This window comes from Clarias gariepinus, chromosome 19, assembly GCF_024256425.1.
Source record: "Clarias gariepinus isolate MV-2021 ecotype Netherlands chromosome 19, CGAR_prim_01v2, whole genome shotgun sequence".
NCBI lineage: Eukaryota > Metazoa > Chordata > Actinopteri > Siluriformes > Clariidae > Clarias > Clarias gariepinus.
In genome coordinates, this window is record NC_071118.1 from 25,628,486 (window position 1) to 25,643,529 (window position 15,044).

The 15,044-nt window shown below is 42.0% G+C and overlaps 1 protein-coding gene across 8 annotated transcripts in view; it reads right to left on the reverse strand.

The window, feature by feature from the left end:
• The window catches only part of vav2 (vav 2 guanine nucleotide exchange factor), a 199,405-nt gene extending 185,776 nt beyond the window's left edge, over nt 1-13,629 (reverse strand). For 3 of the 8 annotated variants that reach the window (XM_053479121.1, XM_053479120.1, XM_053479119.1), the window contains exon 1: nt 12,445-13,629. In XM_053479121.1, coding sequence (XP_053335096.1) covers nt 12,445-12,648 — 204 coding nt within the window. In that variant the 5' untranslated portion in view covers nt 12,649-13,629. The remainder of the gene's footprint in view (nt 1-12,444) is intronic. The other 5 variants (XM_053479125.1, XM_053479123.1, XM_053479122.1 and 2 more) reach the window with 3 other exon arrangements.
• Nucleotides 13,630-15,044: the final 1,415 nt, after the last annotated feature.

Consider the following 15,044-nt stretch of genomic DNA (forward strand, 5'->3'; position numbering starts at 1 on the left):
TGTAAGAACACTATATACACAAACCTCGCGGCTACTTATTTAAAAAATCTTTTTATTTTAAGCCTGATTTGCAACCAGCTACAAATCTGGGGATGGTGTACACATGGAAGCAGGAGGGATGGAGAGGAAACGGCCCCTCCCTCTTTCACAGCTGTGCATGACATGCTATTTCATCTAGTTTGCATGATTAACTGGCACATCCTCCACCTCGCAGAATCAATAAGCTGTTGGGGGATTTTTTGCCTGACTTTTGTCTCTAATGCTGCAACCCTACCTGTGTCCTCTTCCTTTCCCTAGCCAATTAGGAGATTTGATCAATACTACTCAGTAACGGGATATCGGCCGGAGCTGCTCGGAAAATCCGCAATGTGGCGAATCTCGTCCCGTTTATAAAGGGAGGAGGAGACAATCATATATCTCGTTTGTTCGTGTGTGGAGATAGCGAGAAAATATTAAGAAGCTTATCTCGAGCAGGGTGAGAGCTTGCTGTGGTTAGGAACCGCCGGGAGAACTGTTTGCTTCTCCTGATTTTATCTTCATCTCCACCTCGAGCAGAAGCTCTCATTAATCCGCGACTCGAGTGCACCCACATATACGCACTAGTGCGAGCCAAACGCTTTACACCATGCTGGATAAAATTTACAGCACAAAGCCCTGAAGCTGAAATGAACATGTCCAGGCCATCTGTTTGCTGCTTACTCCTCCGCTCTTTAAAAATAAAAGAAAGAAAGGGAAAAAAAAAAAAAAGTAATGTCTTATTCCCCGGCTCATCTGCGTCTTAATATCCGTCGAACAAAACTCTCGCAGCTTGGATTTTTACGAGCGTCGGCTCAACAAATGGGTTCGTCCTCCGTTTTTTCCCTAATAGGATGTCACTTAAGACAGAAGCGGCCTCTGAACGTCCTGCTGCGAAAGCATCTCAACGCGAACAAGATCGTAATGCGCGTGAGCACGACTAATAAAAAATATGGTAATATCGGGCACCTAAGGGGGTTTCGACTGCCGCGAGTAAAGGAGAGATGGAACGAAGCTGTTCGACTCCCTAATTTCCAGAACCATCAACAGCAACTATTACAAATGTACACGGAGAATGTAAAATGCCTCGGCCGCACATAAACACATAAACCGATCATCTGCGAAACAGGCGGTTTCTACCTGCTGAGCTGAACCTGATGCGGCTTCGAGCGCTGAACGATAAACTGTTCCTGAAAGACGAGAGGTTAAACGTTTTTTATTACGCAACGTCAGGTAGGGTCGTTCAAGTGATTAGAAAAATACATATTTTTTTACATATTATAAGATGTAGGGATGCACCGAAATTTCGGCCGCCGAAAATTTTCGGCCGAAATAGCGTTATCGGTTTCGGCCGAAACGTAAGAAAGCGCCGAAAATAAAAGCCGAAATTGTTGCCACGCCTCTCCCATCCTCCCGTCTCGTTCGCGCTGTCATTACGCATCAAACACGGAGTATGTCGGCGGTTTGGAAGCACTTCAAAGTTTCAGATGAGGACAGCAAAGTTGCAATATGCAACATTTTTTTAATACAAACAAAAAGAAAATATTTTAAACATGTTTTTTTAATGAAGCCATTTTCGGTTTCGGTATCGGTTTTCGGCCAAGTGCATCCAAAAATTTCGGTTTCGTTTTCGGCCCAAAATTTTCCCTAATAAGATGTTAAAAGACTTAGTAAAGTGCACAGTGATATCAAGATTGATATCGAGAGTTGTCGAAACTTGACTGACTCGACGCATCACGGCAGCTTTATATTCCGACTGACTCGCCACATCACGACAACTTTCTATTCTGACTGACTCGCTGTGCCATGACGCCTTTCTATTTTGACTGACTCGCCACATCACGACAACTTTCTATTAAGACTGACTCGCCGCGTCACGGTGGCTTTCGATGCCTGCTGACTCACTGTGCCATGACGCCTTTCTATTCCGACTGTCTCGCCGCGTCACGGCGGCTTTCGATGCCAGCTGACTCAATGTGCCATGACGCCTTTCTATTCCGGCTGACTCGACGCATCACAACGGCTTTCTATTCCGACTGACTCGACGCAACACGACGCCTTTTTATTTCGACTGACTCTGCGCGTCGCAGCGGCTTTGTATTCCGGCTGACTCGTCGCGCCGTGACGGTTTTCCATTCCGACAGACTCGCCACATCACGACAACTTTCTATTCCGGCTGACTCGCCGCACCACAATGGCTTTCTATTCCGACTGACTCGACGCAACACAAAGCCTTTTCAATTCGACTGACTCGTCGCGCCGTGACGGTTTTCCATTCCGACAGACTCGCCACATCACGACAACTTCCTATTCCAGCTGACTTGCCGCACCACAATGGCTTTCTATTCCAACTGACTCGCCGCGTCACAGTGGCTTTCCAGCCTTTCTAGCTCGCTGAATCACATCAGTTTTCTATTGCAACTCACTTGCCGAGTCACAGCGGCTTTTTAGTCTGACTCGCCGAATCACAACGCCTTTGTATTCCAACTGACTCGCAGTGTCACAACATCTTTCTATACTTGCGTCGTCACGACTGCTTTCTATTTTAAATAACTCGCCCAATCACAACTGCTTTTTATTCATAACGGTTTTCTATTCCAACTGGCTCGTCGGGTCATGACGGCTTTCTATTCAGACCGAGTCGCCGGATTACGACAGCTTTCTATTCTTATTGACTCGCTGAATCACTGCAGCTTTCTATTCCGACTGACCCGGAGATTAATTAGAAATATATTAGCTAGTTCTCTCTAATGTGCTGCCCGGCCCTGTGTTAAGTGTTAAGTCCAAAAAAAAGTGGTTACTAATGTATTTCAGTGTGGCGACCATTATTATGTGCATTTATACAAACGATGGAATATCGACTGAGAAAGCGAGTACTCGAAGCCCTGTAAGAGATGACATTATGTAGCTATCCTGATAATGTCCGTGTTTGAATCTTCAAATAAAAAAAGACAAACATAAAGCGTCTTAGGTTAATATTATGAACCTGTCTAGCGTATTCATTTTCTCTAAATTTAGTGTTTGATATGAGGTGACGGATTCATTACAGTTTTCTGATGACACATGATGGGTGTTACGATAACAAATATTTTCCTTTCAACTAGCTATAATACAGCAGTGTAGGTAAAAAAAAAATAATAATAATAAATCAAAAATCCTTATTTAAATAGTTTTTTTTTTTCCCAGCAGGATTACTGATACCCTGGATTGTCCCAAAAGCCCGAGCTACTAATTTGTCCACTTCTGCATGGCTAACCTTAAACAACAGCAGCTTCTGTAACTCACATCCTCCCTCATTCTCACACACACACACACACATAGTGTCTCTACCCAATATGCTGAGTAGCCACTGGTTTCCTCCTCTTCTAAATCATATTAACTTTCCCCGGCCGTGAAGTGACCGGACGGCCCAGGAAGTCGTCCTAACGAGGGCTGTAAATGAAATCCTTTACACCCAGCTGCCACAGGTCAAAGGTCGGGAGCAGCCCGACCAGCGAGATTAAATTACGTGAGGAGGCTGCATCTGGATTACTCTGTACTCAGCACACTGGTAATGAGGAAGAGTTACTCTGAGATTCAGGCTGAACCTGACAGGATACAGAGACGGGGCTTTGAAAGAAGAAGCACTTTTCTGAATCATTAACACTCACACTATCCCTAGACGATGTAGAATACTCACCCATTTAGGAACTATACAGTGGTCTTTCATCACGTATTTAGTGACAAAAACACACAACAGATCCACAGCCAATGATGTGAGATCACAGATCAGGTCTGGTTTCAGTATACAGGCGATGAAAAACATCCTTAAGATCCCAGGAGACTCGGTGGAATCCCATTATCACAACACAAACTACTCTAAGTCACAGGTGGATGTATTACATCCTGTCAGGTGAGATCATGACTCGCTTATACTTGGGCATATCTCTGGTCTTCAAAACGGACAAGGAGTCTGTATTTCTTTACGTTCCTTATTATTATTATTAAATGGTGGTGATGAACACAATACACTAATGCCATCTTAGTAGATTCAAGAGTTTTTTTATTATTTGTCCTATTTGTTTGATTAATTGAAACAGATTTAATTAAAAACCCAAACAATTTTTTTATAAATAATGTCATCTGATAATGGATATTACATCTTGGATACGTAGGATCAGTATTAATTGTGGCTGACTAATAAAGAGAGAGAGAGAGAGAAAAAAAAGCATACCCTTGATTAAATTCTGTAAAGAATGGAACTAGGTTTGGAGCAGCACCTTTTTAATTTATATAAACACGCTGGACTGAAGATGTGTAGACAAACTTTATCATATTTTATCATATTTATTATACACTGCCTGACAATAAATATACAAATAAAAAAAATATTTTTTCTTTTTTAAATCATCATGATTTCAGATGGGTCTATATAGCAAAGAAAACAACTAATGACTGGATTCATGAAGTGGGATAAGAGCTGCCTGACACTTTACTAAAACCTGGAAGCGTAGTGCTGGAACGTCAACTTCATGGAAGACGTGATCGGTAAAAATACTTGTGAACAATTAATTATATGCTTTTGCATCATAAACCATCAAATAAATCTATGTCTAATACTGAAAGCAGGCTCCTGAGTGGTGCAGCAGTATAGTGTTTTAGAGACCGCGAGTTCGATTCCCAGGTGATCCTGCAGCCATCATTATCCAGGAAGCTAGAGAGAAGATTGGCCCGGCTTTCAGTCGGGGGGGGGAGGGGTGGGGGGCGGCACACCTGCACTCTCACATATACTGTATCACAGTGACAATAACTGGCCAATCATGGGCATCTGTGAGCTCACCCGGGGGGGAAGGAGCGGATAGCGCTGTCCTCCAAGTGTGTTACTCCGCCCCCAACAGTGCGTGAGCGTGCAGTTCAAAAAAGATACGGTCGGCAGACGTCACGTGTTTCGGAGGAAACACCTGATAGTCTCCGACCCTCCCGACTGAGTCGTAGTAGTAGCCTTAATGTGGGAGCCCCCTAGTGACGGGGAGAGGAATTGAAAATGACTAAATTAGGGAAAAATCGCCCCCCCCCCCCCCAGAAAAAAAGTGTGTTACGCTGTCCTGAAGGTTGCGTGATCAGCAGTTCGAAAGTAAAGATGTGCTCAGCTGGCGTCACGTGTCCCGGAAAAAGCCTTGGATACCTTCGACCTCCCTCGTTGGTCGTTGTCTCCTTGATCTGTGGTAATTGGACACTACTAAATTATGAAATATGCTTCGGGATTAATAAACTATCTATCCATCCAAACGGACAAAAAAGTTAAGAAAAAATAATTTTTTTTTTATTAAAATAAAATAATTTAATAAATTTTATACATTTATTTATTTAACTGACGTGTCTGGTTGGTAAAATGCTCTGAAATAAAACACTTTAATAAATATTCTGCATGTTGGCGTGAATTCCTGAGTTCCTGGAAGCCAAACGAGTGAAGTTGTGGAAAAAGGTGGGAATGTTTCTGAACAATAGACTAATTAGTTGCTTTCCATTTATTTCCCGATCTTTGCTTGGGAAACTCTCAAATCCATCACTTGCCATCTTACGATTTTTGTGTTCACAGCCATTCACGAAAACTCATCCACGCCTGTAACTGTTCCTTCAAGATTTTGTCATGTCGGCAGAATGTCGGGTATAAAATCCTGTAAAGGGTGCTGCATTATTCAGCAAACCGAGCAACGCCGGTGGAATATGGAGGAATGGAGCCTGAGGGAGAGATGTCAGCAGAGTCGATTCAGCGGTGAAGAAACTCGATAAGGCAGATAAATCAGAAAATAGGGACGGCCTGTGAAATAAAACCTCTTTTCGTCGCGCGGATTATTGCGAGCGTTATGAAGACATCAGTCTCGCGACCGTAGAAGGCTGTAAAAATAAAAACGGGTACAGAACGAAACGAATGCATTATGCTAAACAAACAGGCTTACTGCGTAAAAGCGCCCCGTGGGTCTGGTGGAGCGTAAAAGAGGTCGGGCTAAACGCGGCAAATTAGCTGTATTGAAAGAGGAAGGAGAAGGGCGTGTGTGTGTGTGTGTGTGTGTGTGTGTGTTTCCAGAAGCCCTGCAGAGACTGGGGAGCAGAAGAAAGAAAAGATCAGTTTGGAGTCTCTAGATGGAGTCTCTAAACACAGGTATCAAACACACACATGCGCTCACACACACACACAGCTGCTGCATGAATCATGCCACAGGCATTCACTACTGCCTTTCCACTGCTTACTGGAGGCAAAACATCAACAAAACGCAGACTCCAAAACTTTCACGCTCAGTCAAATCTGCTTGAGATGGAGATTCATCGGGAGTGTCTGCTGCAGCACGGCACCGGGACCAGCTTGTGTACAAACACTCTCAAGGATACAAAGCAAGGACTGTTGAAAAATATATATAATACATTTTGATCAGCAGAATCTTATCTCACAACAAAACTTTTAAGGTTCCCCCCGTCCTAATCTCTATATCTGTATTTGTAAGAGACGCATGGTTAGCTCATTCAAGAATTTCCTCACATCTCTGTGTAAAGAGATAAGACCACACACACACACACACACACACACACACTATGCACTTTTCATTTCTGGTCAATGTGAAGTCAACCCGGGACTTGTAATGAAATCTCTCATGACTGAAGGCGTAAAAGCGACTGTTATTTACAAAAGACTTCAAGCGCAGGATGGTGATGAGACTCGTAGCCACAATGAAACCTTTGAACGTTTTAAAGGAGGCGGTACAACCGTGGACGATGATCCCGGCTGAGGTGACTGTACACACAGTCCTTCACCAACACCACTTCACACGTTACAGGAACTCGGCTGTGAGTCATTGCCACATCCACCACACAGTCCTGACCTCGCTCCAAGCCATTTTCACACGTTTGGGTCATTAAAGGAGTTCCTGGGGGGCCGGCGTTTTAGACGTGAAGCAGGTAGTCCAATCACCCTTGATGGTGTCCAAGCACCAGTGAAACACTGGGATAAGTGCTTTAGTGTAACAGGGCATTATATGGGGAAACTATTATTTATGGTATTACGCAACATCAAAAGTGATGGTTTGACTTTGTCGTATTTTGTGGGGGAAAAGCCCTCTTAGATTTTATCATTCAGGCTACAGGTATAGATTTCTTTTTTATCAATTAGTTTGCCTAGTTTAAAACTACCCTAAACCAAAAACGGTCACAGGACGCACACAGTGGCCATCTTGCATACGCAAAAACACAACGTATATCTAACAGCGAGCGAGAGTAAGGTTTTTTTCCTCCTCACATAGTTTCACTTTCTAAGAGACTGTTCCAGTAAATGTTTGCTGATCATTTCTCAGCACAATGAATGAACGCTGCAGCTTCTTTTTCAGAGCAGTCATATCCTGGTCTGAAAAAAAAAAAAAAAAAAAAAATGCTCTTAAATGATGGTGGGGAAAAAAAAAGAAATAAAATGTTCTAACAAGGTTCTAGCAAGCGAATCCTCCTGGAAGTTGAAGACCTGAGCGCTCATTACAGCGAAGAGAAGAAGAACTAACACCTCCGTGTGATCGACAGCTACAGCACAGCGCTTGTGTAATTCCCCTCTCGATGGGAGCTGCAGCAACGTCCTGTCTTTACCGTCTCCATGCACTGGGGACGGTCTAAATGAGACGCTGTGTTACGAGAGCAGAGTCTGGCGGTGCCTGATACCGACACTGCTTCACTGGATCGCTCATCTTCTATAGCTGTAGTTATAGCTGTGGTGCGCTACAGAGGCGGTCTTTATGTCAAAAATTTCTAAAATAACAAAAGAAATGAATTTAATATAATATAGAGGCTAAAAATAGAATACAATATAGAGTTGTTCTGGTGTCTTGTAGCCTCCACAAGGAGACTTTTTGTTGCACTAGCTACTGGTTGTTGTTGTTTTTTTTCAGTTTATTTCCAATTGCAGCATGCAGTGATTTTGATTTTTTTTTTTTTTTCTTGTGGTCTGAGGGTGCACTGGAAACAACTCAAATCATTTGGATATCAGAAAAGAACTAAATTTGCTTTACGTTATTTTAAGGAAAGTAAAAGTTTCTTAAAGAGAATCATAATTCGTGACGAGACACAGATTCATCACTACCAGTCTAAGAGTAAACAACAGAGTATGGAACGGAAACATCCTTAACGAGAAAAAGTTCAAAAGGCAGCCGTCAGATGGAAAATTCATTCAAAGCTTTCAACAATTTTCTGGGATTCTCAAAGGGCCAGAAGTTTTGGAACACTATCAGGAAAAATGCGCGACAATCAACCCTGCTCGTTACAGTGAGACGCTTATTGAGGAGCTAAAGACTAACCGTTGGATTAAACGCAGACGACTGATATCCAAGGGAGCAGCCCTACAAGGATGAAGATTCACTTCTGACGAAGAAGTGAAGACAGCAGTGCGTTCATGGGTTGCACGAATTATTTAAAAACAAGGAGATCTTGTTAAAAAAATAATTGAAATACATTCTTAAGCCAGAGGGTTAGGGTTGTCTTAGGGTTATCTTCGACTGCTCCTCATATAATATTTAACATTACTTCTTTAAGGGACAAATGTGTTTACGTAACATTATTTTATTAATTTTTTTTTTAACTTGCACTTTTTCACTCAAAAAAAAAAAAAAAGTGTAAAATTCATAAATTTTCACACAATTTTGCAGAGGAATCTAATTATACAACCTGATTCTAATTGGTCGGGTAGTAATTATTTAAATAAAAGAAAGTAAAAAAAAAAAAAAAAGCAGCTCTTATGATTGTTACACTTCAAGGCAAATTACAGATCATAACTAACAATACACTAATACCCTAATACCTTGTTTTTACAGAAACAGTTAATTTACAGCAAATTGTAAAAGAGTTGACAGAGAATAATTATTTCAGACGTCTAAAAGGAGTCTCCAATGTCAGAGCTAAAGTAACGTTTTCTTCGCCATCATAACTTCAAGTCAATGCGATGTAAGGTTTAAAGTGCATTAAATGCATTAGAGTTTTTTTTTTAAATACATAAACTAAAAAAAGAAGCATCAGGACTCATTACGGCGATCCCAGTTACTGGTAATCCACCTTCACCTGACCTTCCTGTAAGTACGTAAAACGAGTCTATACCTCTTAAGATAATGAGTTTTGGCTTAACGTGGCACTCTCTAGTTGTCGATCAGACAGATGCAATAAATACATAAAACAGATCATCAGAATAAAAAAGGGCCTACGCCCGTCGATCCGAGTGAGCAGGTGAACGACAAGGAAAACGACAGAGCGACTCCAGCGCCGGTGAACTTCCTACCCGAAGCAGCCGTGTAATCACCGCACTGTGATTTAATGGCAGCCGTAAAAAACTCACCGCTGTGTTATCAAAGCATGCAGTGACCTTTTGGGCTCATAAATCACACCGCTGATTCTGTTTCCAGTCGCGGCCTTTTTCCCCTCCCAGACCGTCACAGGAGAACAGGGAGGACACGGGCGTGGCTGGATTACAGGGCTCCACTGCGCGTTTGTAAACCATAAACACGTTTCCCTTTTCTACTGACCGATGTTCCAGCTCTAAAACAAACCTCAAAAGATTTTTTTTTTTATAAGGTGTTAACATGCTTCTTTTTTTCCCACACACACAGGAGTCTTATATAGTAGATGTTCTGCATAATCTTAGTTTAATAATGAAACCAATTCATACATTTGTTTGATCAAACAAACAAAGAATGCACGTAGAAATGGAGATGAATGAAGATGTAGAGTTTATGGAACGAGTCTCGGGTGTCAATCATTTGAACATTTTTCCAGCAAAAATTTTTTTTAAGCTTCTTGCCAAACAATTCATCTTTAATTAACTTCAACCTTCAAGGTAAAAAAAAAAAAAATTAAACGAGGAAACGACTCTTTATAGTATACGCTACCTCACATAAGCGACAACCGGTTTGTGTAGCCGTTCCACAACTTTAATTCTACATTTTTTGTCTTTGAAAAGTCTTTAACAACTAATAAAATTTAATCCTGCGGTGTAAGAGGAATTAAAAAAACCTATTCAAGTACGATTTGTTGCTTATTTTCTTCTTGAAGCTCACCTTACAGTAAATGCTTTAGGGTTAAATTTTCCATAAGTACAGTTACGTTCCTTAATACCTGAAGTTTCCTTAAAAAATTTTAAAGAATTCTAACCATGCAAGAATCCGGCCCACAGCCAAATTCTTCACAAAGAAGAGAGTGTTTGACGTTTGTGCTTCTCGCTGAAAGAGAAAGAGAGAGAGAGAGAGAGAGAGAGAGAGAGAGAGATGCCTGTTCATCGTGTCAGGTCACATTTCTGAGATGAAGATTTAAAAGGAAGCCTTTGATGTTTTTATTGCCGATATCAAACACCTGAACACAGTATAAACACTCAACAAAATATGCAATACAGGAATCATCCTCAACTCTAACCTTTTAAACACGCTACCTCATATCTGATATGAAAACCTGAGGTGATGTGTATTTATTTTTTATTTTTTCTCTAAGCCCACAAAGCGCTCCCGAATTTCCACCAGGTAAACGCGGCACAGAATTAATGATCCCGTTTTCTCTCGTGCATGCACGTGTGCCTCAACTTGCATTGCAACTGTTCCGTGGAAAAATGTGGAAAAATATGAGAAACTCAATAGTATTTCGTCCCCTTTCCAACATTGCCTCACAGAGATCTCTGGCATCGACTGCGCATTCCACAAACACAAGCTGCTGGGGTTTTTTTCTGATCTGATTTTACGTTGACAAAGCCAAGCTTCCTGAGCATCCGCCTTCCACTAGGGCCCAACCCATCCCAAAAACATGCACACAGATTTTTCTCTTCAGAAGAAATCTTACATGCTGCACTTCACCTACATCATCTCTCATCGTCAGGGGTTGCGGATAGGGGCCTGGATCCATCGCAGGGCCCATTCACACACTACAGGCAATTTGGGAACGCCAGTTAACCTATTCTGCATGTCTTTGAGCTGCCGGAGGAAACCGGAGTACAAAAGACAAAAGAGAACCCACCAAGCACGGGGAGAACATGCGTGGGAACTCCACACACACAGCATCTACACACACAAGGTTTTAAAAAAATATATTATATATATATATATATATATATTTTATTTTATTTTTATTTTTTTTTTTAACTCTACATTCAAACTAGCAAGCAAAAAAACAACGCAGAATTTTAAACAGATTTGATGCAAATTAGTTAAATCCAATCGATATGCATGAATGATTTGTGAGTCACAACTTTGTCTTATCGATGGTCTTATCACCATGTTTTCAAGGTCCAAAAACATGTACTCCTTCTGCCCTAAATAACTGCCCAGGTGCAAGTGCATGAGTGAGTGTGAGGAAGTAGACCAGATCTCTGGTGCCCCTGCAGATCATACACTGACTGAATAGAACGCTGGCTTAGCTAGAGCTGTCGCTTCACACCTTCATGGTTGACGGTTTAACTCTCGCGTCTGCTTGCGTGCATGAAGTTTGCATGTTTTCCCCAGGCTTGCTTGGTTTCTACCTGGTCCTCCAGTTGACTGGCGTTTTCAAATTGCTCATTAAGTATGCATGGTTGCTGTGTGTGCGCGTGCGTGTGTGCATGTATCCTGCAATTCGCTGCCACTCATGTAGCAAATGCACATGGGCGCGTGCAGCATAGGAAATGGATGCATGAACAGTGAGTAGGACTCAGTTACGATACGATATCACGATACCCAGGTACTGATTCGATCTGTATTACAATACGATTCAATGTTATATTTGTTTTTTGAGATTTTCTCACAACTCTTAAACTCTGCAGATAATTCGCTCCTACCACACAGGATGCTGTACTGCCTGCCGATGTGTTAATAGTTTACAGAGCATCACCTGTAGGATTAAAGCAAATCCAAACGTAAAACAATCCTTATTTTGCCGATGCATGAACTGCAACATAAAAGAATCAAGATACATCACTGAATCAATTCTTTACCACCCATCTCTAATAAGTTGCATGTATATTGATGGATATACTACCACAGGATCTGGAGTAAACGTTTTCTGATTCTTTACTGGAATGAAAACGGCCAGAGATGGGAATTTAAGTCTCTCTGATTTCTACGCCAGATTTGGATGCAGATTCATTACAGATTTATCAAACGAATATGCTTGCAGGTCGACTGATCTAAACCTAGCACTTTGCTGATTTGACATCACTTTCTTTCACATGTTTGTGATCAGAAATTGCGAGTGCCATCCTACAGTCGAATGCACTATTTACATTAAGAAGTTTAAAAGGCATTTCCTGCATGCAGGTGTACAACCATTTGGCTGGAGGTGTCCCCCAGGGATCGGTGCTCGGTTCTGAGCGGTTCATCCACACCTAAGGATTTTTGCTTCCATAACCACAAAACTACTCAGCCCAGTTATTATTCTCGTCCTAAGATCTCAATGCTGACGATGAGCACCTACCTGCGACATCTGAGGCCTGAAGTTGATCTGCTTTAGGTCTACCGATCCGGGTGACAGATTGTGCAGCATTTGGCACAAGAGCACGCCGTCTCGGAGCGCCTGGGCCAGGTCGAAGACGACAGCCGAGGGCCAAACCACCCGGTGATTCGGGGGCAAGACCTTGCAGTCGATGAGCCACCGGGCACATTGTCTCCACTCCTCCATAGTGACAGCGTGAAGAAGAAGAAGAAGAAGAAGAACGAAGCGTATCCAAAAAAAAAAAAAAAAAAAGTCAGAAATGTTGCTTCCCCACACAATCCGAGCTACGGTTCTGTATGATCGTCCATAGGACAAGGAATTTAGAAGGATTTCATCATCATGGTGTGTGTAAATGTGTTCCTGAGGAAGTTGCACTCAGGACCAGGACTCCAAACCCGTGGTCCGAGTATCAGATCAGGAAGATTGTTCAATCAGTGGAGTTTCCTCTTCTTCCTCATCAGAACATCCAGCACAAAAGAAAAATTATAATTAATATAATAAATAAATAAAAACAGCTCTGCAGAGTTTATACACTGTGTGTTCACATGAAGACAGTTACTGTGCTGGAACACACACACACACACACACTGGGGTTTAATCACTGCATGTCCAAGCAAGAAGGAAAACAGGAGATCATGGTGTGTTAGTTAGTGTGTGTGTGTGTGTGTGTGGAGTCTCACACGGAAACAACTTAACACAGAGACACACTCAGCACTCTCCAGCCTGTTCAGATTTCTTTCTCTTTACCGCAGTTATATTCACCCCGGGGGTGAGTTCCCGGGTCTCGGTTATATTCACCCCGGGCTGAGTTCATCGGCTCTCCGCTCCGGACTCACACCGACCTCACACACACATCCGTCTGCGGGGGAAACCAGAGAAAAACTCCTCGGTCCTTTTCAATCACTCAAAGGAAGGAAGGGGGGGGGGAAACACACACACACAGAGTACTCCGTGGCGTGTCACCGAGCAGATATTCACCACCTTCGCGTCCGTTTTTATCCTCTTTTCCTTCACTTTCCGCTTTTTATTCCTTTATTTCCTTCATTCCTGCTCCGCGCGCGCTGTAACGCTGTTTTGTGTTTCCTCTCTGACTCCCGCTCTTCCGAGCCGCGCGCGCGCACACGTCCGCGAGCTCACACCGAGTGAGACAGAGAGAGAGAGGGAGTGTGTGTGTGTGAGAGAGAGAGAGAGAGAGAGAGAGGGCGCAGAAAGAAAAAAAAGGAGAGAAAGCGTGGAAGTGTGCGAGAGAGAGCGCGCGCGCCCGCACGCGGGGACAGAACGCAATCAGATCCGAACAGCTGGGTTCCGCGGGCGCGTGTGTGTGTGTGTGTGCTCGCGCGCTCACCTCGTCCAGGTTCTCGAGCGAAGTTGTTGGCTTTTTAATTATTATTTTTTTTCCCCGCCCAAAATAAACATACTATTAAAAACACGAACACCCTCACTTCAAGGCGAAATGGTTTATTTATTTTTGTGGTCGGGCTCCTTTTATAATAATAGTAATAATAATAACGGTTCAGTGCTGAGAAATCCAAATTGGAAAACTGTTAGAGTACGAATGACTCCGCCCACCACACTTAACTCCGCATTTTACCTGAATGGCAGCCTTAGTGCCATTCCTGAGCCTGGATAAAAATGGGATTCGAAATTAAGAAGGGCATCAGGCGTAAACTCCGTACCAAACTCGAAATGTCTAGATCTGCTGTGGCGACCCCTAATGGAAGCAGAATGAAAGCAGCTGGAAGAAGAAGATAAACAACAAAAACAACTATTATTATTATTATGCTACCACCACCATGCTTCACTATTGTTATATCGAGATTGTAATATGTTTTGGGTTTGTTGGGTGTCTGAGGAAGCCTGTGTATGTAAATGTGTGTATACTGTATATATATATATATATATATATATATATATATATATATATATACATGTGTGTGTGTGTGTGCCTCTTTTTAAAACTTAAACTGAATGATGGCAGGACTGTATAGTATTATGTTTCCTCTAACGATGTCACTAGTCGCACCATCGTTGATGCTATCATTGGCATTGTTACAATAATGGAAATCAGATGTCAGTGCTATCAGTAAAATTTTTATTATTGGGTTTTCATAATTGCAAGTCTATTTGACTATCTACTTGACTTTAATGGGTTCAATCTAAACCTCAAACAAACAAAAAGTTTGAGGTTTGGATTGAACCCATTAAAGTCAAGTTTTGTAAACAAAAAGTTCCACAGACGCATTTGAATATAAAGCAGGCAACAGTGTGACAGAAATCAGTATGCAAAATGTTTTGACATGTGGGTTCATAAATTGATGTAAAGAACTTACACATTTGCCTGATGTACCTGATATTAATAATTCTGGATTATGTTCATAAAATACACCTGTGTGCACTCGGACAAAGGATTTTCAAACCTACATAGGAGTCTAAAGCTGTTGTTACTTTTTTTTTTGTTTTACATTTACAGAAATATGGAAGATTTTGATTATGCATCTGGATTCTTTTTCTGTCCTGGCCTTTCAGGAGACAAATTATTGATCTGCATCAAGCCAATAAAGCATTTAAATGTTGGAAAAGGG